The sequence below is a fragment of the Dendroctonus ponderosae genome, unplaced genomic scaffold (assembly GCF_020466585.1).
Source record: "Dendroctonus ponderosae isolate FM_Combo_2020 unplaced genomic scaffold, Dpon_F_20191213v2 Dpon_F_20191213_37, whole genome shotgun sequence".
Classification (NCBI taxonomy): Eukaryota; Metazoa; Arthropoda; class Insecta; order Coleoptera; family Curculionidae; genus Dendroctonus; species Dendroctonus ponderosae.
In genome coordinates this window covers 30,677-58,115 of record NW_026018580.1, presented here as the reverse complement: position 1 = coordinate 58,115, position 27,439 = coordinate 30,677, and the positions used below count along the sequence as shown (strand labels likewise).

Here is a 27,439-nt window from a genome sequence, read left to right as displayed (position 1 = left end):
TTCATACATGATTTTCTGGACTGTTCAATAAAAAATAAGTTGATAGAAAAATATTTTTATTGTTTAAATATGCAACGATCATTTTCTATTGTGAACGTAAGTAAATATTTTATTTAAAAACTAGAATTCCATCGAGATCTACGAAATATTTGCTTTTCTGTTAACTATTGCAACAAACTGGCTCTGATTTGATTTAGGATGAAGACTTGGATGAAGACGAGCAACCAAATGAAGTCCAGCCATTCGACCTGAAGTCCGAATTTTCAGACTCCGAGCCGGAAAATTCGAAAGACTTGAGTCACATTAGTCCTAAGAAACTGCCACCTCAGCCTCTGGACCCGAAAGTAACATTGTTTTTAGCGCCTGTTACTATACTTTATTTAATTGTTTAATTGTTAGACCCTCTTGAATAGTAGAAAACCAGAGGCTTTGCCAAGGAGAAAATCCGCTTCATCTTCTAACAGAAGACTAGGAATTAATCGCGGCAAGACTTCGAATGCCAGCGATAGCGAGGACAGTGGAAATGAGGAACAAGAGAAAAAAAATCCTGGGGAATATGATCCAGCGCAATTCGCCAATTTGCAAGTTCAATCCGAAGTTGCAGAGCTTTTTGAGTATATCGTAAGGTAACATTGAGATCTATTTAATCTAATCGGCCAGTAGTCACTAAAATACGCAAAATTTCTTGGTAGGTACAGTCCTGCGAAGGTGGCCACTGAATACAAATTTAAGCCTTTTATACCGGAATTTTTGCCGGCAGTGGGCGATATTGATGCTTTTCTTAAAGTCATTCCTCCAGATACCACTCCTAGTGGAGAAGTTTTTGATGAGAATGTATTGCAACTGGGCCTCGTAGTGCTGGATGAGCCAGCCTCAAACCAGAGCGACCCTGCTTTGCTACATTTACAGCTCAGAGCTAAAAATGATAGTCTGATGACCAGCAGTGAGCAAAAGCATATAGTGGGTATTGCCTTTAATCAGTTAATATTATCTATTTGCCTGTTTGTTTAAAGGTAGTGAAAAAGATTAGCAACGTTGAGAAAAATTCCAAAGTGATTGAAAAGTGGATTAAAGATGTATCGCATCTGCATAAGAGTAAATGCTCTCCAGTAGTCCGATATTCTCAGTAAGCTGCCCAAAAACTGTTATTGCGTTTACTCAGTTAATTAAGGAATGCTACTTTAGACCTATGCCGGATATTGATGATCTGATGCAACAATGGCCAGAGGATTTGGAACGGAAATTTAAAGAAGCTGGCTTTCCGCGCCCCAACGAAGACCAACCACTATCAAGCTACGTTGATACTGTTTGTAACTATTTCCAAATTCCCAAAGCAAAAAACAAGATTCAGTCCATGCATTTATTATTCTGCTTGTATACTGCCATGAAGCAAACTCAACTTTATCAAGCTCAATATACAGTGGGATTGGAAAAAGCTGAGGAAATTGAAGATAGGAACGTTACGGATCATACGGATCAATTGGTGTTAGACTAGGTGTTCAAAAAAGGATATACATATAAAGTAGGTACTATTAGGATATAAAATTGTTTATAAAACTTATGCATATACTTATGTGAGGAAGTAAATGATTAAAAATTAACTCGTTCACTTTTTGTCATTTTTTGGTTATATTTTTGTGAGCTACAATAATAACACATTTTGGCATTTTCCAAAAACTGAAATAATTTCAATTGATATTGACAAATGGATGGATTAAAAAAAATGGGTTTTCAAAAAACAAATCTATTATATATCTTAAAGTATATTTTAGGAACCTTGAGCCCGGACTATCTAGAATCTAGAAATTTGGAAATTTCCGTACCGATACTTGCTTTTCTTGAAGATAAGAATGATAATGTCAAACGTACGCCATCCAATGAGTGTGGTATCTTCGTCTAATATGTGCAAAATGAGAGAGCTATACCTAGCCAGGCCTTGCAGTTTATCGCCCAACGACTATTCATTTAGACAGCCATGGTGACCAATACAACATACATTTTATAACAGCTCCAATTTCCACTTGCGCCATATTTGTCACCTTCGAAGGTTCCCTCAGAAGCAAGATAACATTTGGAAAATTAATCAGCTATTAGTATCATTGCCTATGTTCAGAATTTTGAAAATTCGACATTATTTAAACAATTTACGGTTGGCAACATGGCGACGCCAAGTACTCGGGAATCATGGGTAAATCATGAACGTCCCTTGACAAATGACCATTGTTACGCATTTTCGCAAAAAACAAACATTGTGAGACTGCTTTAAGGCAAATTTGTGTCCCATGTGACGAAGGAAACTCTTTAGTGGATTGCAGTTCATTTGGAGTGCAAGCTAGTGCGTGATGTTTTGATTTACAAACAGAAATAAAGCAAACTTTATCAGGTATTTGCAAACCAACCAATTGAGCGGCTATATGTCAGACCACAACAATATCTACCTAGCTCGCTGTGCTTGGGAATTCAGGAAAAGTTGGAAAAGTTTCTATAGAGTGATGTTTTAGGTTATAGACCTCGTTGGTTTTAATAACTTTGCATCATGTTCGAGGGAAGTGTTATTGAGGGTAGCCCTCCTACCTACATTAAAGGGGATATTGTTTGGGTAAAGTTGAGTGGCTACTGGTGGCCTGGCGAGGTAAAAAATGAGGAAGACCTGCCCAGTGATATGCTATCAGACTTTAAAAAGCGTCCCCTGGTCATCGTGAAGTTTTTCGAAGAAGATTCATAGTAAGTTCTATCTGTTATACTTATGCGCGCCATTCACTACACTAACTACTAGCGTTATATTATTGTCCATCTAAAGTCATAAAGGAGTTAACAATCAGCCCCTGATAGCAATATCATCTTATTGGAAGGAACCGTTAGCCTTGTAACCGACACTACTAATCACGTTTTATTACCAAAACTCGCTGATGTGTTTTCGGTTCGTACATGTCACCAAGAACAATAAGTACCCTCAAAGTAGCTCCTGAGAAGTCAACTTGAATACCTCCCCTATAATGTTCCACTAAAATAACTCACAAGACCTAAACGATTTTCTATACATTGAACTTAATCTACCTGAATATGTATATGCTAATCCAACTGCTGGCTTGCAAAATAAATTATGTATAAAATTATTTTAGTTAGTGTTATATTACAAAAGTTATCTGCAATAATACCCATTAACTGTGTTAATTCTCAATATGCTGGTAATTTCAAGAATGTCTTTATTCAGATCAACCCTTGTTTGAGTCAGTAAATTTTTTATACAGGTTGATTATGTTCACTTGTTGTGCTCACTTGTTAATTTTTAAGTTCTTTTAATATGCTGTAAAATCTTCTACAAGGGATTTCTTTAGAAAGTAGATTAATAACTGTTTTCACACTTGAAACATCTAAAATTAGGAATTTGCCTTCTTGATAATTATGGCAAATTTATACCTCTTATACATACTGACTTTTCTAATGATATAAAAATGTTTTATATAGGTATTATTCAATGTCGATCTGATTGGAAATCAACAGCGATTTTGCATCTATGACCGCTATAAAAGCTTAGCACTCAATATGTATAACTCATCCAATAATTGGGTGAAAATATTTGCGAATAGTTTTTATTTATTTCTGGACTAAATGGATCAAGTGACTTGTGAGCTTAATATCAGACATTAATTTTCAGTGAGTATATCAAACATTGGTCCAATATCCACCCTTACAACTGCGAAAAAAAGATTAATTTCATTAAGAAAGGAATGGGTAAGTTTTATCTAAGAATATTTTACTGGTGTGATTACTGATTTACATTGAAATTATCTTCAGCCGGTTTTCGTGCAAAACTTCCGCATTTAGCCACGTTTCCTAGAGATATTGGCACTGCGGAAGAAAAAACGAATGGCAACCCTAACATATTAAGTCAACCCGAATATTTACCTAATAAAAAGATCAACTATGATGAAATTTTTGGTGATGCAACTTCAAAAAAAGGCAAAAGTAGTTCAGCCGTCAGAAGTAAGTGCAGTTTACATAATCTGGTGGAATTAGAAAGAAGACAGAACATTTTTAGTCTGTATTCGTTATATATTCACTTGTATAGTTCTAAATTCACCATATATAAAATAAAAATTATTTATAATTCAGAGTCCGTACCAAAAGGCAATGATTCCCTTATTACCCACCGGAGATTTCTTGGCAATGATGACTATAAAGCCTACATCATGATACAACCCGATTCGGATAATGAAGAACCTGAAGAAGTTTTAGTTTGTCATTCATGCTCATTTTCTACAAGCAGACCACGCGTTCTGCTTTGGCATAGTAGAATACACATAGAAGGTAATTTTATAAATCATATATTTAGATGGTTGGTTTAAGCAAAATGTATTTAAGGTGTGTTCTTGAGTAGGGCACGTTTGTTTTAGCTAATATTAGCTAAACCGATTTGCGTATCGTTTTTAGGTTTATATATAACTAAAAGGAAAAGTAAGAAAGTGAAGCATATTGAACTGTCGGACAGCGACTCTGAGACTGTAGGTGCAGTAGTGCAGCAACCAAAACCGAAACAGCGCAAAAAGAAAGTGGCGGCGGATGCATCTAAGTCTTCTGTTGAATTCACAAATTTATTGGAAGAATGGGATGACACAGATGAGGAAACTGAAGAAATCGAAACTCCAGAAAAAAGCAAAAAATCTTCTAAAACCAAAAATCTCAAACCTAAAGTTGGAGATAATGGTGGGTTTATTTACATTCATGGAAAAGTTATAATGTTTATGTAATTATTTGTATTTATGTTTTTCCTGACACGCTTTTGTTTCCCTTTATTAACATTTCAACATTTAATAGATACACAGGCAAATAAAGTTACTCCAAACGGATCCTCGGACACTTCTAAAGTATTGGATAATTCATCCGATTTTGAAGGAAAAAAGACACAAGACGACATTAAAAACTGCTTTGATTTTGATGAAGAGGAGGACGAGGAAGACTTTCTATTTCCAGCATCAACAGGTCGTAAAATTCCAAGAGTCATCCCAGAAAAACCGAGAGCTAGTATATCAGAGCTTATGGAACAGAATCAAATAGAAGATGAAGCGTCTAAAGGTAGATAGTACATAGTTAAAACGAATAAATGAATTTCGACACGATAAAAATAAGGGCAAATGAAAAAATATTAGTCGGAAATTCTATAAAAATACGCTTTTTATTCCAATAGACCAGCCACTCAGATCACTAATTATTTTTTTAAATTGTATCGCTTAAATTTCTTTTAATATCATCTGATAAAATTTTCAATTTAACTTTTTTATGGAACATGTACTCGTTAAATCTTGAAAACAAACATTTCTTTATGAACAATTCCATGTACATACAGTTTGTACATTATATTCAGTATTAATCAGTTCGAGATGTTTAGTTGTTACACTAAACATTGTATGTATTCTTAGATCATTGCTAATCATTTTATAAGAACTAAAAATTTTTAAAGCTGAGCCAGAAGCAATAGAAAAAGTCGACATTGTTGATGACAGTCAAGTGCAAGAGAAACCGCCAAAAAAAGATGACACATCTTTAGAAAACACATTTAAAGAACTAATGGATGAAACTGAGGTGCCAGTTTTGGAAAATTTAGCCCAAACTCTGAAACCGGAGCAAAATTTTCATGATGCCAGGACCATAAAATTTCCTGACAAAGGAGGTACCACTTTAAAGGAAACGGCTTCTCCAAGGAGTGGTACCTCCAAGAAGAGGTTTATCACGTCATTTGAAGACTTTGAGGCGGGGTTTCGCAAAATCGAAGAAGACACGAGGAAGGAAAAAGAGGTATTTACTTTCAATGATTCATAGATGATTTTTAATTTTAAGTATATTTTAACATATCTAGCTTTGAAATAATCATTTGATTTTCATCTCAAAATTATATCAGTCGAGAGAGCAGATTTTTTAACGATTATTTTACAAAACGTTCGAGAAATTTGGCCTTATTAATTGTTTATTTACATCTTTAATACTGCACGAATTTGTTATAATTAGAATGGTGGCAATATAATTTTGAATATTATTTTAGTCTTTTATTTTCCTTTCTAAATTATATTTTTTGTAACGTATTAATGTATCCGACACTTTTGTCCAGTATAAGATTCAAATGCAACATTTTTATATTTATTCTCATAAACAGATTTTTATGTCTTACGATAGCACAATTCACCAAATTCCTTCAACTTAGTTACGTTAATGAAATAATAATTTGTTTTCAAACGTTTTGGAAATATTTAATTTGGTTTCAAGCAAGATGCCAAAACGTAATTTCAGAGTTCACAGTTTTTTGAAGATTTAGATTTACATATTAATTTATCAATGTCTGATATATAATATTTTTGTTTAAGGAAAATGAAAGTATTGATAGCAAACCTACCCCTTCCCAGCAGGCACTGGAAGTTTCTGATAAAGTGACTTTACAAGACTCCGTAAAACTTTTAAATGTAGATGAGGGTGCGAAAGATGATACGCAAAAGTTAGTTCTTGAGCCAAATCACCAAATTGCCGACCTGGCTCGTGATAAGACTGCGGTTGAAACGAGAACCAAACATCGGCGAGTTCGACAACTTGTGATTGGAGAGGATTCGGAAGAGTTTATTGAATTCGCCACAGAACCGGAGACTGAAAAAACTGTAGAACTTGTGCAACAGATTAGCGATGATGGTGCAATAGCGGTTGACGCAGCATTGGAGGCATTGACAAAAGATATTGGAATATCTCCTATTGAAGATAACAAAGTTCAAGAAATATTGGAGCTTCAGGTACAGAAAAGTGAGATATCACTTGAACAGCTAAGAAAGGATCTTGAAGGGACTAGTGACGGTATTGAACCAGAAGTAGAGCAAAAAGACTATAGTGATAAATTTGAACACACCAAATGTAAAAAATCCAAAGATGCGGATCAAAAAAAGAAAAAACATACATCGAAAAAACGTAAATCCAAAAGCTGTTCAAAATCACCTGCAGCTGTACGTGAACCAACCATGGTTTCCGATGGAAATGAATCTTCTGCTCGAAAAGAATTAATTGGTAATAGTCCGAAAAGTAACGTTATAACTTCGGAAGAAAAAGAAACAGTCGAGGTCAGTAAAACAGACGAAGCTGCCGAAGGCCCAAGTTCCGGTAGCCTAGATTCAGTTAGTTTAGAACCATCAGCAGATGCGAATCAAAAAACAAATACAAACTTGCAAGTTTGTGAACAAAATATTATTGAAATAGAGGACCTCCCTACGGAAAGTATAGCTAAGGAGCAGATTGAATCCTCCATACAGGCAGAGGTACTGTTGAAACCAGTACTGAGGAGAGGCAGGTCAAGGAAACATTCTCAAGAAGATACTGGCGACTTAGAAGGGTCTGTGAAGAACGAAAAAAATCAACCCAACAGTGTTATTCTTTCCGAGGCAACTCCTTCACGTAACAGAAAAAATAAATTACAAAAATCGACATCCGAAGGAGAAGCTTTGGCACTAGGTACTCAGGAGCTTGATAAAAATGTTTCTGGTCAAGATCTGTCTCCTGAAGCCAGTCCGCTAATTGAAAAAAGTATACTTTCAAATAATGAACATGTCTCACCAAAATCGGCAAAGAAAACCAAGCAGAAACGTGAAGAAATACACAAGTCTGAAGAGATCAAACCAGCTGATAATACTAGAAGAACCCGGTCGCATAACAAAAAGGAATTATCACATACTGATGATGAAAGCGCCCCGATGAAAGAAGATGCTCCTGTCGCAATCAAAGTAGATGATGGAAACAAATCAGTTTCAATAGACTCGAAGCCACAAGACGATATCAATTTAGAAGCGTTAAATAGCGTTAGTTCAATTAGTGACGAAATCGCACTTTCGAGTAACACGTCAAAAATTAGAAAAAGTTCTCGACGAAAAAGCAACAAAAGGGACAAAACTGTGTCGCCAGATAGCCAGATAGCGTTAGAAAACGACTCAAAGTCTTCGGTTAAACTAAGTGAAAAAGAGACCGACACTGATAAACTGCAGAAAACGACGAAAACTCAAGAATCTGGTGGAGAAGTCCCCGCTATTGGGTACCCAAAAAGTGATGTGCCTGAAGAGCCAGCTAGTTTAAAAACTACGTCCTTTGCGGAAAAATCTCCAAGGCGGCTACGAAGGAAAGCAAGAGGGAATGCAGAAGACACTTGTGCTACGTTGGCTGTAGAAGGCAGTAAAAGAAAGTCAGAAAATGTCATTGAGCCTACTAAGAGTGCTGATATAGCTAGTGATAACATTATTAAAGATCTAACGATGCAGTCTTCTGATTGTACGGAAGCGCTGCCAGATAAAATAGTTTCTAAAACGCGAAGCGGGAAAACGTTGCGAATTGATGGAAAAGCTGTAGCTGGTAAAGACAGTGGAACGGATACTGTAGAGTTTAAAGGTAATTTGGATGATGCTGATACAAAACCATCGAGTCCTGACGACGTTAGTTGCAAGTTAACTGCTTCGAACACCGAACAAAAACGTCCAATTGAGGACCAGTTAAAGGAAACTTGCTCTGGACTGATTGAGAAATCGACATCGGAAATTAAGAACCAAGAGCCAATATTCGATTTTTCTAAAGAGCTCGAGTCGATTGCTGATATTCCATTACCCGATAAACCACCTTCGAAGCGAAGACGATCACAAAAGCTTGAACATGAAATAGCGGTGGATGTTTTAGACAAGCGATCTTCCACATATGTTTCAGATGATCAATCTCAATCAAAGCGGATTACTAGGAGTAGTAGGATAAGTAACTTTGAAAGCAAAGTTAGTGTTGAAAAGGTAGCAGATGTGCAAGCTGAAAATATAGATAAAAGTAATAAATCCAGCGAAGCTTCCGAACTTGACAAAAGCGTTTCCATCTGTGACATAGCAAGCAAAACGGAAAAACATGCAAGCCGCCCAACGCCAAGCAAAAGGCATACAAGGCGAAGTGAACAGAACCAGACTAGTGTTCGAGATCGAGAAAAGATGCAGCTCATACATCCAGCTACTGCTTCAGCTTCTCATATTTCTGAAAGTTCGAGCCAATCCGACAAATTCACAGCATTTAAATCAACTGAGTGCAAGGAAGATAAACTTCCCATAATCCAAAAAACTTTACCATCCAAAGAAAGAAGGCGATCTAAAATACAGAGGAGTCAAAAAGTATCACACAAAACCGACTTATCTTCAAAAGTCGAAGAATCAACAGAAGCAGCCAGAATTGATTCGAAAATAAATGAATCTGCTTGTGATGTTGGATTGCAAGAAAATCAAGAAACTAAAACACAGTTATCTGCTCGCAAGCAAGATGTTTGTTCCGTTACCGGTATTGTTAGCGATGTGACTTATGGAAGAAAAGCTAAAGAGGTAAGATCTGGTGCATCAAAAGCGGTGAAAAATAGGTGGGACGTGGTTACTTCTTCATGCAATAATCAAAAAAGTTTTGAATCACAAGCAGAGCCCGATGCCACAACCGAGGGTGGAAAAAGTACTGTTGAACCGGTTCCATCAGTAACCAAGCCGGAAAATCATAACAATGCATCAATTGAAGACGCAATTCAATTAGAAAAGCAAACGGTCGAAGCGAGTAAGTTAGAAACAACGACAGAGGCAACGCTGGGGAGTAATTCATCTGATGCGGCTGGTAGCGATACTAACGCAGGAATAGGTACTTGTGGATTGTTAACCTCGGAAGCTTTAGGCGAGAAAACTCAGGAAGCAAAGAATAAGGATGTTTTTCTGGGTAACTGTCCAATTGATGCAGTTGAGAAAAGTGACGACAAACCTCAGCAAATATTGCTTGAAAATTCAGAAGTTCATTTAATTGATTCCGAAACTTCTGTCCTCAAAAGGACTGACGTGCCGCAGAATGCAACAGCTGAAGCTTCCATGGAGTTTTCAACAACTTCAACTGAAGATTTGGAACCTCCAACAAAACGTTGTTCAAGAAAGAGTACCGCAAAGTCATTTACAAAGTCCCCAGTGCTCATTGAGATCGCGCAATGTTCATTGGAATCCGAGAATCGTAGTGTTGACATACCACAGGAAGTTTTATTAGACAACCCACAATCAGAATCTTCAACAAATACCGAAATTAACTCCTATAAAGCAATAGTAACGGGGAACGATTGTAATGTTCCAAAGATATCGTGTGAACGTCCTATAAGCAATGATAGAGTGGATAAAAAAGCAAATTTTAATGAAAGTTGTTTTGCAAGCGGTTCTGAAAATATTCAGATCAGGCCGACTGAACAAGATGCGAACATTCAAATGGCATTAGATGATCAACAAACAACAGATTTAGAAGTAAACATTGCCACAACAATTGTTGATCAGGAATTTTACAACATTTGTTCAGTTGCGAAAATGGAATATGTAGAGCAATCGTTAAGCAGTGAGATTGAAGTTGTAACAGAACCCTCAGATCCGATAGAATCAATTGAAGGCAGGATGGGTACTAATGAGGAAGCTTTACTAGTAAAGGCAAATGAAGGTATCACCGCCACATCCCAAGTCCCCGCATCCAACAATCAGCAGCCGCTTGATCACACAAGTAGTGACAATTTACTTGTTTCTATAAAACCTGTATTGGTTCTTGGCGAGGAAATCCATACGTCAGTGATTCCCTCCATTGCAGAAGAAAATAAAACCCTTAGCAACGAATTTTCAGAAGAATTTTCGGAACTCCAAACAGCGAAGCCTGATCACCGTGAAACCACTGAAAATAATTCGACTCATAACGAATCTGAGGAACAGGTCAAGCCAATTCCTGATACGTTGGAACACATTGAGACCGCGAAAGAAGACTTAGAACCTTCTCATATAAATGAAGTAGAAAAAGATCAAGTACCTGTTGAGGAAATGAGTTGGAAAACGTGTACACCAGATAACCAGCAGAGTTCATCTAGCGCTTTTAAAGAGACTCCGAAGATACCAACTTCAGAAAATCTCAACGTACTAGATCACTCTACTACACTTGTGGGTGAAGTAATAAGCAATTTAATATCAGCGGTTAATGATAATTTGAATGCTTTTGATAGCAACAAACTTGAAAACATTGGAAAAGGTGAGTTGAGTGTAACCAAACATGAATCAATAAATGTGCCACAGAAATCGAAATCGGAAGCAGGCAAACATGATGAACGCGTTGAGCGTGAGCCTGCAACATCTGAGCAACCGGCAGTAACACCTAGCTTTGATCAAGCTGAAGACATTCAAAAGCTTGATAACCAACTGAGTGAAACTGACATTCTTGGTGAATGTTCTTTCATTACAAAGGCACAAACTTCCTCACAAAAAAGTCCAGAGCTTTGTGACACTAAAGTTCAACATGAAGAGCCCGAACCCTCGATTACCACACAAGAAGAAAGTACAGAAATAAGCGATCTAAGCGAATCCTTGAAGTCAGTGCCGCCAAAGAAAAGTAAGCGGTCAAGGCGAGGTAGTTACGCTAATACGGAGAAAGATAATGAACCGTTAAAAGAAAATGCCAATAAGCAATTATTGACTTGTGAAGAACTAGAAGCTGAGCCTCAGGCCTCAAATGTGATAAAAAAAACTGATAATCCAAATGCTACCGAAAATGCAAGTTCCCATTTGACTGAGAGTGATATAATTTTGCCTCTAAAGAAATCGAAACGCGCAAATGTTGCTGGTACTCAAGTTTTAAAAGACTATTTTTCTGACGACTTTTCTCCGGAGAAGAAATCAGATGAATTGCAATTCCCGAGTTTTGATGATTCGTTTATAACATCGTCTTTCAGAAATAATATTGAAGGACTTATAAAAGAGATTGATTCTTTAGATGATAATGATTTGGATGCAGCGGAAACTTCTTCTAAAAGCACGCAGAAATCTGATGATAAGGAGGTTGAGTCCAGCATCAAATATTCGTCTGAAGTTACTGCGGTCTTAGATGAGAAAAACGCGATGCCAAATGTCGATTTTCAGAAGTGTGTTCCACCCAAGAAAAAGAAAATTGAAGTTCCAAAAGATGCAAATGTTAGTGCACTGTCTAATCAAACTGTTGTTTTTGATGTTAAAGACAAGGTTTCAGACAGCATCTTAGAGACTCCCAAGAAAAAAATGCAAAAGCTTTTTGAGAACAGCCAAATCATAGAAAAAAGTGAAAAGGTCATCGAATTGCCGCAAATGTCACCCTTGGCAAAGAAGAAAAGCTTTTTGTTCCATCAGGAACTTGACAGGCTTCAGAAAGTTGAGGACACGTCTAACAAAGTTGAAGTTTCCGTTGAAAAGGTGGAATTGACTGAATCAGTAAGTGAAGAGCCCAAAAGCGGTGCAACGGCAGAAGATTCAGCAAATGTGCTGAAACCTGCTAGAAAAAGGAAATCTGTGCCTATTGAACATGGGGCCTGTAAAAAGGAAAAATTGGACATTGGGGAACAACCGGCTAAACCCGATATTAGTGGTGATCAGTTTCTAAGTGAGAGTACAAAAGATGATAAAGCTGTTGTTCCACAAGCGTCGTGCTCTAGTACAAATATTATATCAGATAATAACTTAGAGTCCAAAGTGAAAGTAGAAGGAAAAAACGAAACTGACGATAACAATAGTCTAACCATTGTGAATAAATCATTTTTGCTAAAACCCGAACACGTGTCTCAATTACCAGAAATTAAAAATGAATTACTGAGTGAAATGCCTACTCAGTTTGATGTTAAAAGGGAAGGAATGGTTTCTTCACTGGATTCTCGAGTTTCCGGATCAAGTCTGATTGAACAACCTGAAATGGTTCCCATTTCAGTAGCTCCAACAGTAATGTCAGAACAAGATCTAGCAGATGCACAAGTTGAAATTACTAGCGAAAAAATAATCAACCAAAAACAACCGAGTAGTTTGGGATCGTTTTCGGGAGGTTTTCCAAAATTGGAAGCAAAATCAGTGTCTCTTACTCAAGTGAAAGTAACAACTGACATTAAAACAAAAACTACTGAGACAGTCGGAACGGAATTTACTACCAAAGCTATGGTGAAAGAGTTCGATAATCGTCCGCTACTCACTCAACCGAACACGTATGTTCTCAAGTCAGAGCTGTTAGATATATTGGAAGGCAATTCGAACTCATCTACAACTTCCAGCGGATCAGAACAGAAATTCAAAACCTCTTTTGATAATTATGATAAACAGAGCACCGTACAGGGCATAATTGACTTTGAAGATGCAATTCCTTCACAAATCGTTTTGTCTAATAAAGTCAAACCCGAGAGCGTGCTATTGGATTCACCTAAGTTGCTGCAAAGGCTTTCTATGGCCTCTAAGGTAAGAAATTAACATTGCTATCATGCGACAACCTGCTAGATTAAAACGTTTTTGTAGATGCCGCAAAAAATATTGGTTAAAAGTGACGTTAATGTAGCGGAAAAGTTGCCTGCATTACTAGCGGGTAAAACTATAAAGCGTTCACTTGGTGTCCCTAAACCCGGACAAAAGATTATTATCAAAAGCCAGAGAGCTGCCTCCAAAATTCCAGGCAGCAAACCCGTTATACTGTCTGAACAGATTATCAGGTAAGTCGTTTATTGTATACGATTCCTTTCATTTCGGCCTCATATTTAGAGTTTTATAAAAAATCCTTATCAAAATGTTTAATGAAAACTACTACAGCACCCATCGCCCAAATAAACGGCAACTAATTAGCACCTTGTTTACTACACTTAAAAACATGATTCACAGCAACCGTATGGTTCTATTGCCTGAAGTAAAAGATTTCCTTGTTTGCTAAATATTTACACATGGAATTTTTTTGAAAACGTTAATTGTTGATTTATTAAGTAAAACATACGTTCTCCAGCTCGTAAACAGAATTAGATTTTGCGTTTTATTGTCATTTTGGAGTAGGATCGTGTAGAAACAGGAAAATTCCACTTATATGCATAATGTATGGAAATAGTTCTAGTTGCTTTCGGCTAAGTGAAATGTATTTCTGGTTTTCAGACCTGCAGGTTTAACAACCACCGCAGCAGCAAAGCAAACTAGTCAAGGCATCAAGCGCCAATATGAAGATGTGGAAGACATCGAAACCGCATTTATAATTCCAAAAATTGCAAAAAAACCGGTTGAGGAAGAAGTTGCTCAGCCGATGCCAGTAGAGAAGCCTGCAAAGTTTCGTTCAAAAGCCAGTGGAAAAGCGAAAATCTTGCAGCAAACTATCATTTCTGCGAAAGGTATTAAATCCACATTCTGGCTGAAATAATTGTTGATTTGCAGGATCTGTTTTAGGAGAAATTGTACCACATGCTTCCACTGCAGTTGTAAAAGGTCCAGGGCAATTACAGCATGTCCAAATTCAAGCAGCTTCAGATGAATCGGTTTTCGATATCAACTCCATGCCTATAGTGCTATCCGACGATCTTCTCACCGCGGAAAGTATACAAAACATGCCGGTAGTTCTTTCCGAAGATGGTGTGCCTAAATCTGCCATTATGCCCAAGCTTAAGCCCAATGAAAAGCTTGTGGCTACTTTACCAAAGAAAATCGCTACAGCTTTAGGAACAAAACAGGTAATTTACTCAACAAACATTTAAGTTTCTATCATTGTTTTAGTGCACAGTTTTTCAATTTTAAAGACCTAATCTCTATAGTCGATGAGATAAAGGAAACACATTTTTAAATTAGATAAGGGATTGTTTTAATTCTAATCGAACTTTTCCTCAACAGATAATCTTCAAAACTACATCTTCAGCTTCGGTTACTCCAGTATCAAATAAACTAACATCCAAAGTGACGAAAGCTGTTACACCCTCAGCGACTGTTCCATTCAGCAAGTTCTCCAAGGCTGGTTCTACGGCATTTATTGCTACCGGAACAACTGCTGACGGTAAACCGGCGAAATATGTGTTAGTACCTCCAGCTGTGACTCCGGCAACAACTCAAGTATGTATCAAAATGGTTTTTTTATCAATCAAAACTGATGGGCTTTTCGGGCATTGAGCATTGAATTTGCCCATGCTTGCAAAACATCTAGAATACATTATATTCTTTGCGATCCTAATAGCCCAAAAAACTTATCAGTTTCATCTTTAGTATGTATTACTACCCTCATTGTATTATTCCACTTGGCTAAATCCGTTTTTCACATAGGTGAAATCTATGAAGCCTTCAACAATAAAAAAGTCCACTATTCCCCACAAGATGACCCAGTCTGGCACTGCGCCAGCATCCGATCCAAGTCAAATTGTGGGAAATAAAATCATGATTGTTACAAATGCACAAGGACAGCAAACAAGGGTTGTGCTGACGCCTCAGCAACAGAAAGTGTTTATGCAGGGACAAGCTGGCTGCAAAACTAAAACCATTATTAAAGGCGCGATACCGAAAGCTCTGTTGGAGACTGCAGCGGCGGTAGCTGCTGCTGGTTCGAGTGGGGTCGCAGTCAAAACCACAGCCGCTATTTCACAAGGTTGGAATTTTTCATTTTTTAATCGGGTTAATTTCACATAATTCCCGCTGTTGCTTAGTGGCAAATATCAATTTGCTAGTCGAAAATTTCACAATCGTTATTAATTACAGGAGCAACCGCATCAGTTTCTACTACAGGAGGTTTGCTGATGTCTGCTATAAAAGCTTCCAAAACCGTTGTTCCTCCAAAGAAAACTATTCAGCGGCCGGTGTCTAAGCCACAGAAGACGATTTTAATCAAGAATCAATTAGGGCAGACTGTAAGTGAAACAAAAATGTTTGATTCTTTAAAAGTTGCAAAACATGCACACATTAATATAATGAATTTCTTATTTAAGGTGCGAAAAATTCAAGGAACAGACGACGCCGATCTAGACAGGCAAGTGGCTGAACAACTTGAGGCAATAAAAGCTAGCGCAAGACTTCAGCAAGCCAACAAAACGCCTGAGATTATCAATTATACCAACAGGTGTGTATTCATTTATTTATTTTCCAGTAAAAATGTACGTTGATGTATGCAAATTCTCAGAGGTAATTGGCATTTCCTGTATGCGATACCGGACTTATAGGTAAATTTAATCAAACTTCCAGGAGAACAATTTTTTAACTTGTGCAAATTACAAAAGTTGTATTGTTGTTACTACTCTGCCCACGTATGATTTGTACCTTTTCGGTATAGCTAAGCTCTTGTTTCTCGAAAAACATTTTTGTCGACTGCAATTTTAGCAGCACCATCCCCCTCGGTTTTCTATTTACTTATACTGTCCGTCGTAGATTTAATGTTAATATGCGAACATCAGTGATAAACGCATAAAAAAATCATGCAATTTTGCAGGCCAATTCCAAGTACCAGTAATGTAATTTGCAACAGATCGTCGGCAATTCGAAAAACGCCTAGTAAGAAAATTGAACATGTTAAAAGCAAAATTCCTGTTGCCGCCACGCAGGAGGAGACGCCAAAGTTGCAGGAAGGCCCCATTTCGACGATGTCTCAACAACTACAGGTAAGGAACTAATTTATAAATTGCTAAAACTCCGGTACGTATTTTAACTGTACAAGGCTGGGTTGTTTTCTGTTTTACGTAAATTACTTTAACTTAAAGGCTGATCAGATCATTCGAACACAGGTTGCATCTAAGAAAATGGACCAGCCTATTGCTCCTGTCTTACAGGGGAAAGATTCGTTGAAAACCGAGACTAAACAAGCAGCTCCATCGAATGAAACTGAAAATAAGAGACCGGAAAGCCCACTGAGACAAGTCGTGATTCAAGACGGGCTGGGAAATCTTACAACCGTAACTGTCGGGCAAATTTTAGGTGAGCAGTGGTTTTGTTTTGTGTGTTTCCAACTCTGTGAAATATTTTCTGACTACTACGAATTCTTTCAGCAATTCCCAGTGAAACAGTTGATGGCCAGCCTCAATCTTACATGCTGGTTACCGTTGATGAATCTGGAAATTTAACACCTTTAAACAATGACGCTCTAATGTCACTGGACCCGAGTTTAGGTGTTGGTGGAGATATCAATAACGTGGTGCTACAAGTCGATCAAACTCAAGGTACCATTGCTGCTGTAAAGCCCACGGCGGAACCCACTGTGTCTACTACAGCTTCAAAGGAAAATTGGTCGACGGTAAGAATTAAATTCTTAACCTAATCCAGTGGTAAACTTATTGTTGTTTTGCGTAGGGCGATGAAAAATCGAAGCTTCCGGCGCTCAAAGCAAGCCAGCGAGAACCGAAATTGAGTAATACTGAACAGCACAAGCCCGCAGTTCCGTCAATAACAGTAGAACAACAGGTGGTGATTGGGGACGGCATTCTTCCTGGAGGTAAGAAAAAATTTACCGCCCTATAAAAACTCTATTTTGTTATTGATTTCATTCCTTTTTTTGTTAGTTAGATATTGAAATTATGTAGTACCATTAAGGCAATTTTCTAGGGAAAAATCAAGACCGATTTTCTCACTTAAAATTGCTTAAAATAAATTTCTGCCGATTTTCATTAAATTAAACATTTTCCGATGGATTTCGGAACTGAAAATTCGTCGGGCCTTTAGCATTGGCATCTGCATGGAGAATTAATTTACAATTACGTAGTCATAACAAAATAGTCAATTATTGTCGGAACGTTGGAATGAGCAGCAACATCGGGAACTATTGAAAGGATAACCGAAATTTTAATATTTCTCGATTGAGTTCGGAACTAAAAATTCGTGATTGCATTAGAAGACCATAAAAACATGTCTTTTTTCTTCAACTTGATAAAGGGGAAATTTTTCTATGTAGCTAGTATGTCATTATAAATTATTACATTTGTTTATTTCGATAGGGAAATATTTTTAATTCCTATTATTTTCTAGAACCTGGTGGCCAACAGCTGATTGTAACAGGCGACCCGACTGCTACTCGAAAATTCCTCGAATCCATTTCAGATGGAACTACTGATTTGGCTAACATTTTGGCAAGCGCTGAGAATGGCAATGTTTTAGTACAGGCGGATGGACAGCAAATTTTAATAAGAACCAATACTTCTGCTCAGGCTGTTCTTGGAACCGCCGAAAGCAATACGGTAGGATTTAAATTGATATGGAACTGCTTAATTTTAGCAGAGTTTAAGACTGTCCTTAATATTTAGTAGACGATATAAATATTAGGGTACAGCACCGAATTCTCCGATACCCTGCAGCACCAAACCTTTTATATTTTTCGAAATAATTGGAAAACTACATTCTTCTCATAAAACATATTTTATGATGCACTTCTTAAACACAAAAACTTTGATAAATGTGCTGTTAAAATTCGAATTTTCTGCACTTTGACGCACTAATTAACGAAGCTGTGTAATGACAATTTGTCTCCAAATTAGCTTTTCTAAAAATGATGTTTGTTGCAGGATACTACTAGTAGTTCATTGTTCGCATCTCATAAGCCAAATCAAGATATTTTGGCCGCGGCGTTGGCGAACACAGACGTGTTTCCATCGACCGATCAACCAACGGTTCACTCATCAATTTTAAAAGGGTCTCCCTCCCAAGTAAGTCCGGGAAGCGCCCTCTTTCCCATGCACGTTGGAAATGTGTTAGAGACGAGCTTGACATTGAGCTCGCCTATAATGACGCCTTTAGAAATCCCTAGCACTAACAGCAAGAAAATTGACGCGGAAGCTGATATTTTAAGTCAGGTATGTGCAAGGAACAATGTGAAATGTTTGCAGAGTGAACTGACGAAAACTGTTATGTTAGGTTCCAAAGAACGTGGACTTACCAATTACAATCACCGATCCGAATATTTCGCAAACTGTCGCCAATCAGCAAGCGGCCAGTCTGGGAGCTTTGGAACTTACCCTTCCTATGCCAGACAGTGTGACTAGTAGTATTAACAGCCCATCCTACGCATATTCGTTGCCCAGCCTAGAAGAATCTGTTGGGATCTCGCAGAAGTCGTACAGCACCAGTATGCCCCTGCTCACTGAAGATGTTGTTGAGGTATGATGTTTCAAATTTTTCAGCTTGATGGTCAAATTATTTAAAACATTTTCAATACACTTTACGGTAGTGAAAAAAGCTATAAACAGTGATATGTACTTGTTGAATCCAAAAAGGCATGTTTGCGTTTTTTTAGCCGGAGGGCAGTGCCTCTTCAGATTCGGGAAAAATACGAATAAATACCAGGTTAAAAAGTAGCTCAAGTAGCTTTAGTCCAAATTTCGGTACTTTGCCGATGTTGGACCCGATGACATCTTCACAGGAAGAAATTGTAAAATCAAACACTTTTGGAGAACTCGATTCAATGTCGATGCTTGCAGATGACATAATAGACGATAGCCAATCTAGTATCGGTTCTACCAAATTACCAAGGTATAGCTAAACAGCCGCAAGCACTGTTAGTTTATCTTGAATTGAATCGTTTTTCAATTGCAGAAGTTCGCGCAGGTCGGAAGAACGCGACATTATTGATGAAGGTTTATCAACATTAGGTGGCGAAATGTGCAGTTCCCTGAGTGAACCTCCTCCAGATATGTTCGATTTGTCCTCAATTACACCAAGAGAGGAAGAGATTTCCAGCGATTTATCTTCAATTCCGGAAGCGGAGACGCTGTCCGTAAATAGTGAAAATTCGGGAGAAATACCTCTCCAACCTGCTATAATAGCTAATCTCAACGACTTAAAGCGGACGGGAGATGATTCAGAGGGATCCGATGACAAGCGACCGCGATTTGAATAATTGGTCAAACATTTTTAAGGGTGTATAAAATGTAAATTTTTGTAAACTGATCGAACTTCATCTTCTATACTGATTGATATTGGAGATTGTTCGTTTAAATAAGATGATCACGATATCGATAAGATTAAAATTAATATTTTTGGACTCATCAAAATTATTCTAGATGGTGTACAAGGCGGTATGAATGAAAATATCAAGTCCATTGTCCGTTTAAACGTGCAGACCTACAGCTGTTTCGATTTCGGTTGGACTAATATTTTATTAATTTTGTACATAGGTAGTTAGTGGCTACGTGTACGGTTTTGTACATACATTTAAAAATTTATAATTTTTATTCATATATTTTATATTGATCAGTTACATGAAGCAATTCGTTACAAGCTTATATTTTCAGTCCCCTTCTAGTAAGATGTAGTTTTCCTGTGTTTTCTATTATTTGATTTTAAAGTTTATCCTGACGTTAATTACCTTTCTGGAGGAGTGAGAATATATGCTCTTGATGCATAAACTTAAGCACAGTTAAGTGTAGTTGTCATTCGCTAGATGTTAGAATAATGCTAGTTGTAAAAGTCAATCAGTTGACCCCAAACATTACTAGAGTTGTTTATGAGGTTATCGGAATTGTCTTTGTAAGCAGTTAGATTAGACATTTCAAATGTACTTTTATTAAAGTAATTAATATATTATTTACAATAAAGTATATTTTGTGTTCATGATTTTTACTTTTAGTGATCCAAATATTTTCGTGTTTATCAATTATTTTAACGAAAAGTTTGGACACGAAATTAATATTTATTCTTTTTTATCCATTATAATGGTAACTTAATGCACTTTTATTTTACATCCCTATTTTGGAAACGTATTTCGGTTTCGCACTCTGTTCGCTTGCGTTTTTTAAAGTAAATTTGACCAATGAGCCGTTTTTTATGTTTCTATCGTTATTTTCTTAATTTCCAAGTTTTGGTCCGTGAAAGCTCAATGGCCATCACAACGACAATACTGGCCACAACAATATCTGTTTAACAGTTTGCTGCATCTGAATTGGTATTTGGTCAAGCTTAGCCGTTTTGATTGAAAAAATTGTCATGAAACATAAAATGAAAGACGAAATTAGAACCTTCCGCTCTTAAAAACCCAAGAAAACAGCCCTATCCTTTTCAACTTGCCATAAAACCTAAATATAGCAAAGTTATTGATTCTCGTGCAAAAGTTGTAGAGTTTTTTAAGGACGAATTTCGGATGTCTTTCACCTCAAACAGCTTCAGATATAAAAAAGTAAACCTGTAACCATAATATTTTAATAGATATAATTAGCATTGTAAATTGTTCTATTGATATATAGAATGAATCAGGTTTTTACTAACAAAGTTAGATAATCGATAATGACAATTTTTTTTGTATTGTTTTATATTTTCGCTATCTTGGAAGTACAGAGTGTTAATTATTTGTTGAGTCTTTTAACTATTAATTTTCGAGATAGTTAATTTATATTCTCCAGACTTGAAAGCTTAAAAATTACGTGTGGTTTAACGTACAATGATTTCAATTAAAATCAATCAATGGGGTTTAGGTTTTTCTGAGAATTTTAAACCATGCGTTTTTATCTGCAATTTTATGTTTTCACATTCCAATTCCGTCTGCATTCCAAAATTATATTTTTTGGAAAACAGACTAATTTTTTTCTATAAGAAACATTTTCTATTGCCTGTTAAAGTTTGCCTTGGAACAAATCCATTAATTTAAGTTCAATTTATTATTAACATTCTTGATCCAAAGCATCCGACATTCTGAGATAAGCATTGAGATAATAAAAGAAAGTAATAAAGTTGACTAGATTTAATTAACTGATTTTGTACTAGTTTCGTCAGCCTTCCTTTCAATTCTATTCAATAATTGGCTGACTATAAAATTTTATTCATAGAAAATGAAAAAAAAGCGTTTTACACAGGACTATGGCGCGCGTTGAAGCACCATAGTCCGGTTTCGTCCCGAGTCTACCTATTGGGCTCGTCAGTAAGGCGTGGTTAAGTAGGCCCCGCCTTAGATGCCTGATACAGCACATAAATTGGAAGTTATATTTGAATCAAAACGCCGCAGATTTTAGTGGGTGAGATATAGCTGGCGTCTCGGTTAGAGCTGCTACTTGAGAAGTGGCGGATAGAGTTCGCCACAGTACAATGAAGCAAAAAATCCGTCAAAGTGCGAGTCTATAGCAACTCCCGCTGTTGACAACAGTACCCTAACCTACCAATGTTTGCTTATTTATTGTTATTATTATGATTATTTAAATTGAGCTCTAAATTTGCTCTATTTGAAATACTTTTTACAAGTACCTTACAATCTAAGAGTTAATTATGACTTCCGAGCTGCACCAAATAAAGCGGATATTTGATTCATTCCAAATGCCCCTTTCAAAGGAATGGCTGGAAAGTTGCATAGAATGGTGCAAACAAGATAATTTACCTACAAATTACAGTATAAAGCATCTTCAGAATATGATATATGAGCAGTGGTTGTTATTAGGTAAGTCTATCTTACACAAGTCAGAAGGGCCGAATATTTAAGAACGTTTTTACATGCAATGTTCATGAGGATATTAAAGTCTAAAGATATTTCTTCAACAAAAAAAAAAAAAAAAGAAATTTTACGATTGCCCTATGTTAGGCGGCTTTGGAGCTACAGGGCTCTTAAGTGTAGATTTTTCTTTCTAAAATGTAAACCATTTAAATCATTTTGGAGAAATTTGGCGAAAAATGCTGCAAATGATCAGTGAAAAAGTGTGAAAGTAATGTAATGTTACAAGTTATTTTACATTTTTTCTTATTAAACATTTCTTCATTCTATAAAAAAATTTTATACCCTCTCGATCTTCTTGCTTAATTACATAGAACTAAGAAATGTAATAGTTTTCGCATTTCTAACCACATAGGTATTTTTCATACGTTATTACGATTTTCCTTTAAGCCATAGATTGGGACTAAATTCATCATCTAAATTTCGTTGAATTTTAGAAAATAAAATTCTCGAAAAAAGCCATTTCCTACTATTCAATCATATATTGTTTGTTAGATCTAAGAGATGTCGAGATACCTTCCTTACCTGAAGGCCTTAATTCAGAAAAGAAGTACACTTTAACGGGGGTTTTTTATCTTCAAGTGCTGCAAGTTATAGATATATCTAAACCTAAACTGTGGCAAATACAGAGGATACGAAACAAAGTGGGCAAAAATACGGAAGTTGAAAAAGACTTTGGGAAACGGGTGAGACAGCTGACAAACTTAAAAACATTATTTGGAAAGCAAAATAAATTCTCATGCAACTGGATTCGCTATAGAATGTATAATTTTATCAATATTCCATGACTAAAATTACAAATAGCATCGCAATAATAGCTAAAAGCCAGACAAGTTATTGGAGTTGAATACCCATGTGTAAAATTTAACACTATATGAACAAAAAAATTACATTAATGGATATTAGCCTAAACTGTAAACATATTATCAAAAAACATTTCATTTGCTTGAAGATTGGAGAATGTCCGACATCTATCACTCTAATCTCTTAATGTTTCCAACTAGCTGCAGTTATTTTTAATTTGCAAACTCTAATAGAGCTTAACGTGCTTATCAAGTTAGTAAAATACATGCGGACGATGTATAAATTTAGGTTCTACAACTCACTCTAACCGATGGAGTTCAAGAGGTTGAAGCGATGGAATTTAAAGCAGTTGCTTGTCTGAACATAAACTCTCCTCCGGGTACCAAGCTGAAAATTATAGGCCCTGTTATGGTTCGCAATGGACGAATTATGCTGGAACCTGCCCATGTTAAAGTAATCAAGCAAAGTTCTCCGGTGATTTCTATTTTTATGTTGCGCTAGAAACAATATTTTAGAACTTGGGCGGTTCAGTGGAAGATATTCTAGTGAAAAATGCTGCCGAAAATGTACTCGCTAGAGCACTGGGACTAGAAGAAAATCCAAATCCGAATACTATAGATGAAAAAATCTTAGATGTCACTGAAGGTATTTTTATACATATTTAATTTCATGAATGAAAATGGTTTTTACCATTTTTTAGGCCATAACAGTGTCCAGGAAAATCGCCAACAATTTAATGCACCAAACGAAAATTTACCTCGCAATCAACCAAATATTAATACACATGCAGCTAGAAATGTCCGGGCGGATTCCATTTCGAATCATCCGAATTCTAAGACAACAATTACGAAAGTTCAATCGAAATGTGAAATAGGCAACGATCTGTTACAGGAACCTCGGGAAGAGTTTAATACCTCTGTTAGTAGCAATTTGAAAAACTCCCATCGAAATATTCCTGATTCAAATAGGGATTGTTTATCTCCAGATCTCTTTGACGAAATGGAATTTGACGATTCAATACTAAATCAGCATTTAAATGAAATTGATATACCGTCAACAAACGTCCGTAATGCACAGAAAAGTAACTTTACTGAACCGAAACATATTAAAGATTTAAAAACAAATTCTGCTGCGCCCAATGCAGAAGGAGATTGTGTGATAGTATTAGACGACAGTTTTGATGACATAGATATTGATTCGCATTTAGATCATCTAGATGAACGAATGGCAGATTTGCCGTGTAGTACTCAAGTAAGGAAGGAGTTAAAAAATAATATTCATAGTCCTGAATTGAAACGTCCAAAAAAGCGAAATTTGGCCACATCTTCCAAGAAGTTATTCCAGAGCAAATTAGAATTTGGAGTTCCATCCAGTAGCAAGGTTGGATCAAGTGCTGTCGCCAGAAACTCCAATATAAATCAAATGTTTCAAGATCGGCATTCTCCGGTTGCTATAAAACCGTCCAAACCCATAATAGAGGTGCAAAGCTCCTCCAAAGACAGAGAAAAATCCGTTTCCAGCCAGTTCAAAAATCAGCAACAGTCGCCAGATACACGGAATGTGATATCAGTACAGAAACTTCTGAGTGTCGTGCCAAATGTTAGTAAGGGAAAATTTAAAATCCGCGGAAAATTCAAGCGTGTAAAGGAAAAACTGAAAACAACTGCTACTAGTCTTTATTTGAGCATTATAGTAGCAGACGAAACAGGAGAGGTAACAGTAGAAGTTGATTCGAGTATAGCCACAAAGTTTGCGCAAATTACACTAGAGAGATTGGAACAGTTGCGCCAATTAAGTCTCCAGTCCGATGAGCACGCTAAACCAGAAATTATGCAGGTAAGAAATCTGTTAAAAAGTCCTAGTTTATACTTTAGATTTTCCAGCGGGTTTTCACGTTATCCACTCTATTTGAAAACTCTTTTCAGGCTTTGAGAAATCTTCACCTTAAACTAGTCGCATTGGATAACATATTGGAGCTGCAAGTTACTAGAGGCGAAAAATATCCTGTTGTAATTAACGTGCTGGACAATTCCTGAATCAGTCTATCGTTTAAGGTCACATTTGTGTAGGATACGGTTATTTGTGTGCCATGGAATAAAATGCAAACTTTAATAAATAATACGTGTATATATTTTTAAAAACGACGTATACGAAACCGATATTACAATGATATAATTAATTTAAAAGCAGGAAGCTTACTTCATACACAGCTTATCGTCACACAATATGTTCACCGCTTCATATACAATTTATCGAACGTTTTACAATCAAATTTTTAGTGACTTGGACTGTAAAGAGCAACGTCTTCTGTTGCAACAGAAAAAGAGGGGTTTGAGTGAAAGCTAGGGTATTATACAAATGTTTAAGAAATTGGTCCAAAATTATACTCTACTAAGGGTTCGAAAATATTGTTGTAAGTACAAATAGGTACATCAATCAAAGCATTACATATACTATTTTCTGCAGACAAATATTAAAGGCACAAAACTCGTTAATATTATTTTGTTGACATTAAACTAAGATTAATTTCCTGGAATGTAACTTTTTTTAAAAGTATAGTAAATGTCTTATAAAAGTACTTCATAAAATACTGAGGCATTATAGCGTACCTTATAAACTATTGGCTTCATTCAAAATCAAATGCACACAACACGATGTTTTACTCTTGCGTGAGCTGAATGACTGTATCACTTAGAAAATAGGGTTTTACTTAAATCACAGATAATCATGCAGTTTGTAATGATTTATTACAAAACTAAAGAAACTACGTGGAAACCATTTGAAGCCCAGTCTATTCAAATTTATCATTGGCAATGAGGAACTGAAGGAATCCTGGAGATAAATGTATGCTGCCTTTTCTCGAATTATCATAAAAATCTTCCAAAACATGCAAAAATAAACCGAATATTGGCAAATATTTAATGTGTAGAAGCATTCATGATAAAGTTACCGTAAAAATATATTACGGATCTGTGAGTTCTTGTAAATGGAGTGTTGCAAAAGAATGTGTATAAATTCAGGAATGTTTCAAGCAAACATTAAGCTCCAAACAAATGGTTTTGATGCAGCAGCTTTTGGTTTTAAATCATCATTAATCAGTTGATGTTGTCAATTGAAACTTCCAATTTTGGCTGTCGGCACCAGTTAGGAAATCACATAGTTTCAAAACAGTATATCACTAGTACTGCCTGAACTGAACAGTACCGGCTCTACAGTTTCCTCCAAAAGTACATCCGCTTGGGACACTTCTTGGTTCACTTGAACCCCAACCTTTGGAGCTGTGGATGTTTCTTGAAAGCTCTTTGTTACCCCTAGTTGGAATGTTTCGGTGGTTTTAGGCGTGTATGTGGCCAGCGAAGAACCTGCATCAAGGGGTTTCACGGTTATTTGGCGAATAAATCAATGTTGGATATCACATTTGGATTGAAATCCATCCGACTCACCAGAAAGTGTTGGAATGGTGTGACCTACTTGAGCAGTGCCCGCTAATGTGGATATTTGGGCCTCATCCAACAGCAGGGATGTTTCGGAAGGATACTCGTAAATATCGGCATCGTCGACGAAAGAAATCTTTAACTGCAACAAATCATTAGACAATTTTAGACATTTGGTCTTACATAGTAGTTTATAGTGAGAAAGTAATAAATACAATTGGAAGCTAATTGTTTTAGCACACAAAGTAATCGATTTGCAATATGCGGTTACAGGGTAGAGTGTTTCAATAATCATCACTGATGGCATAATTCGAAGAAAAAATATTTGTAAAACATCGAAATTTTAGAAATCTTCAAATTACCTTATATGTTTATCTTATCAGTCCAACAATGACATTTTCATGATGATAAATTTACGATTTGCTAATATTTATTTATGGATATGACATAGGTAACATTTATCTTTCTATCCGAAGTATCGCATTGAACTTAAAAGGTGAGATGATTCACAAGATCGGTTTTCTAAACAACAATGTTACAAGTTAAACGGACGACTGATCGAAAGCAACTCAAATACACCAATTACAAAAATCCCAGCACTCATTACCGCATCAATTACAGAAAAAATGCAATGTAAAGCAATCAGGAGTTTTGCGGTGAAAATGCTATAATTTGTAATTTTGATAATGGAAACGCTATTAGACATAATTGGGTAGTTTCCAAAATTTACGCAATAAATACAACAAAGGCGCAATGTTCTCACTTGCAGACCTCAATACTATGAGCTAATACACCTTTTATGATTGTGATTAACAAATTAAACAATCATCGCACTGAATCAATTGGAAATTAGGCAATTCGATCTTCTTCCATGCAATTTGCTGATTTGCAATGGAGATTCTGAACGCGACTTAAGTTATGGAAATTCCAAATGATTGATCAAGAGTTTTAACCATACACTTTTTATAATTAAATGTAAAAAGGTGAAC

General features: G+C 36.4%; 4 protein-coding genes across 8 annotated transcripts in view; 3 read left to right on the top strand and 1 right to left on the bottom strand.

Annotated features, from left to right (window-relative positions):
- Positions 1 to 13: 13 nt before the first annotated feature.
- On the top strand, positions 14 to 2,386 carry LOC125504081 (intraflagellar transport protein 46 homolog). Its single transcript, XM_048665434.1, has 7 exons — positions 14 to 96; positions 198 to 344; positions 400 to 626; positions 693 to 960; positions 1,014 to 1,126; positions 1,186 to 1,522; positions 1,773 to 2,386. Exons 1-6 carry the CDS (start codon positions 70 to 72, stop codon positions 1,493 to 1,495), a joined length of 1,092 nt encoding a protein of 363 aa, XP_048521391.1. The 5' UTR covers positions 14 to 69; the 3' UTR covers positions 1,496 to 1,522; positions 1,773 to 2,386.
- Positions 2,167 to 20,349, top strand: LOC125504080 (titin homolog). 2 transcript variants are annotated; one of them, XM_048665433.1, is made up of 25 exons: positions 2,167 to 2,383; positions 2,502 to 2,724; positions 3,659 to 3,735; positions 3,799 to 3,987; positions 4,117 to 4,311; positions 4,435 to 4,707; positions 4,819 to 5,076; positions 5,462 to 5,796; positions 6,360 to 13,274; positions 13,332 to 13,522; positions 13,950 to 14,179; positions 14,235 to 14,515; positions 14,673 to 14,888; positions 15,096 to 15,414; positions 15,525 to 15,673; positions 15,752 to 15,882; positions 16,249 to 16,417; positions 16,541 to 16,730; positions 16,802 to 17,046; positions 17,103 to 17,244; positions 17,775 to 17,983; positions 18,308 to 18,595; positions 18,657 to 18,899; positions 19,036 to 19,271; positions 19,335 to 20,349. In XM_048665433.1, exons 2-25 carry the CDS (start codon positions 2,537 to 2,539, stop codon positions 19,636 to 19,638), a joined length of 11,973 nt encoding a protein of 3,990 aa, XP_048521390.1. In that variant the 5' UTR covers positions 2,167 to 2,383; positions 2,502 to 2,536; the 3' UTR covers positions 19,639 to 20,349. The 2 variants fall into 2 exon arrangements, with proteins under 2 accessions (XP_048521390.1, XP_048521389.1); XM_048665432.1 differs by having other exon boundaries at positions 14,223 to 14,515.
- A 1,480-nt stretch (positions 20,350 to 21,829) lies between these two features.
- Positions 21,830 to 25,135, top strand: LOC109543144. Its single transcript, XM_019912702.2, has 6 exons — positions 21,830 to 22,161; positions 22,708 to 22,898; positions 23,305 to 23,469; positions 23,532 to 23,661; positions 23,717 to 24,852; positions 24,942 to 25,135. Exons 1-6 carry the CDS (start codon positions 21,993 to 21,995, stop codon positions 25,050 to 25,052), a joined length of 1,902 nt encoding a protein of 633 aa, XP_019768261.2. The 5' UTR covers positions 21,830 to 21,992; the 3' UTR covers positions 25,053 to 25,135.
- Positions 25,124 to 27,439, bottom strand: part of LOC125502301 — a 31,627-nt gene continuing 29,311 nt past the window's right edge. For all 4 annotated transcript variants that reach the window (XM_048665441.1, XM_048665445.1, XM_048665443.1 and 1 more), the window contains 2 exons: positions 26,460 to 26,592; positions 25,124 to 26,378 (listed from right to left, as the gene is read on the bottom strand). In XM_048665441.1, the coding sequence (XP_048521398.1) occupies positions 26,179 to 26,378; positions 26,460 to 26,592 (333 nt within the window). In that variant the 3' untranslated portion in view covers positions 25,124 to 26,178. The remainder of the gene's footprint in view (positions 26,379 to 26,459; positions 26,593 to 27,439) is intronic.

What these genes read in the sequence shown, in the direction of transcription:
- LOC109543144 (XM_019912702.2), top strand. Translation starts at nt 21,993, where the DNA reads ATGACTTCCGAGCTGCACCAAATAAAGCGGATATTTGATTCATTCCAA. An exon ending in TGGAACCTGCCCATGTTAAA is followed by an intron (nt 23,470 to 23,531) that starts GTAATCAAGCAA and finishes ACAATATTTTAG; the next exon opens with AACTTGGGCGGTTCAGTGGA. An exon ending in CTAAACCAGAAATTATGCAG is followed by an intron (nt 24,853 to 24,941) that starts GTAAGAAATCTG and finishes AACTCTTTTCAG; the next exon opens with GCTTTGAGAAATCTTCACCT.
- LOC125504080 (XM_048665432.1), top strand. Translation starts at nt 2,537, where the DNA reads ATGTTCGAGGGAAGTGTTATTGAGGGTAGCCCTCCTACCTACATTAAA. An exon ending in AGAAGATGAAGCGTCTAAAG is followed by an intron (nt 5,077 to 5,461) that starts GTAGATAGTACA and finishes AAATTTTTAAAG; the next exon opens with CTGAGCCAGAAGCAATAGAA. An exon ending in CAAAGGAAAATTGGTCGACG is followed by an intron (nt 17,047 to 17,102) that starts GTAAGAATTAAA and finishes TGTTTTGCGTAG; the next exon opens with GGCGATGAAAAATCGAAGCT.
- LOC125504081 (XM_048665434.1), top strand. Translation starts at nt 70, where the DNA reads ATGCAACGATCATTTTCTATTGTGAAC. An exon ending in GATCATTTTCTATTGTGAAC is followed by an intron (nt 97 to 197) that starts GTAAGTAAATAT and finishes GATTTGATTTAG; the next exon opens with GATGAAGACTTGGATGAAGA. An exon ending in CCAGTAGTCCGATATTCTCA is followed by an intron (nt 1,127 to 1,185) that starts GTAAGCTGCCCA and finishes ATGCTACTTTAG; the next exon opens with ACCTATGCCGGATATTGATG.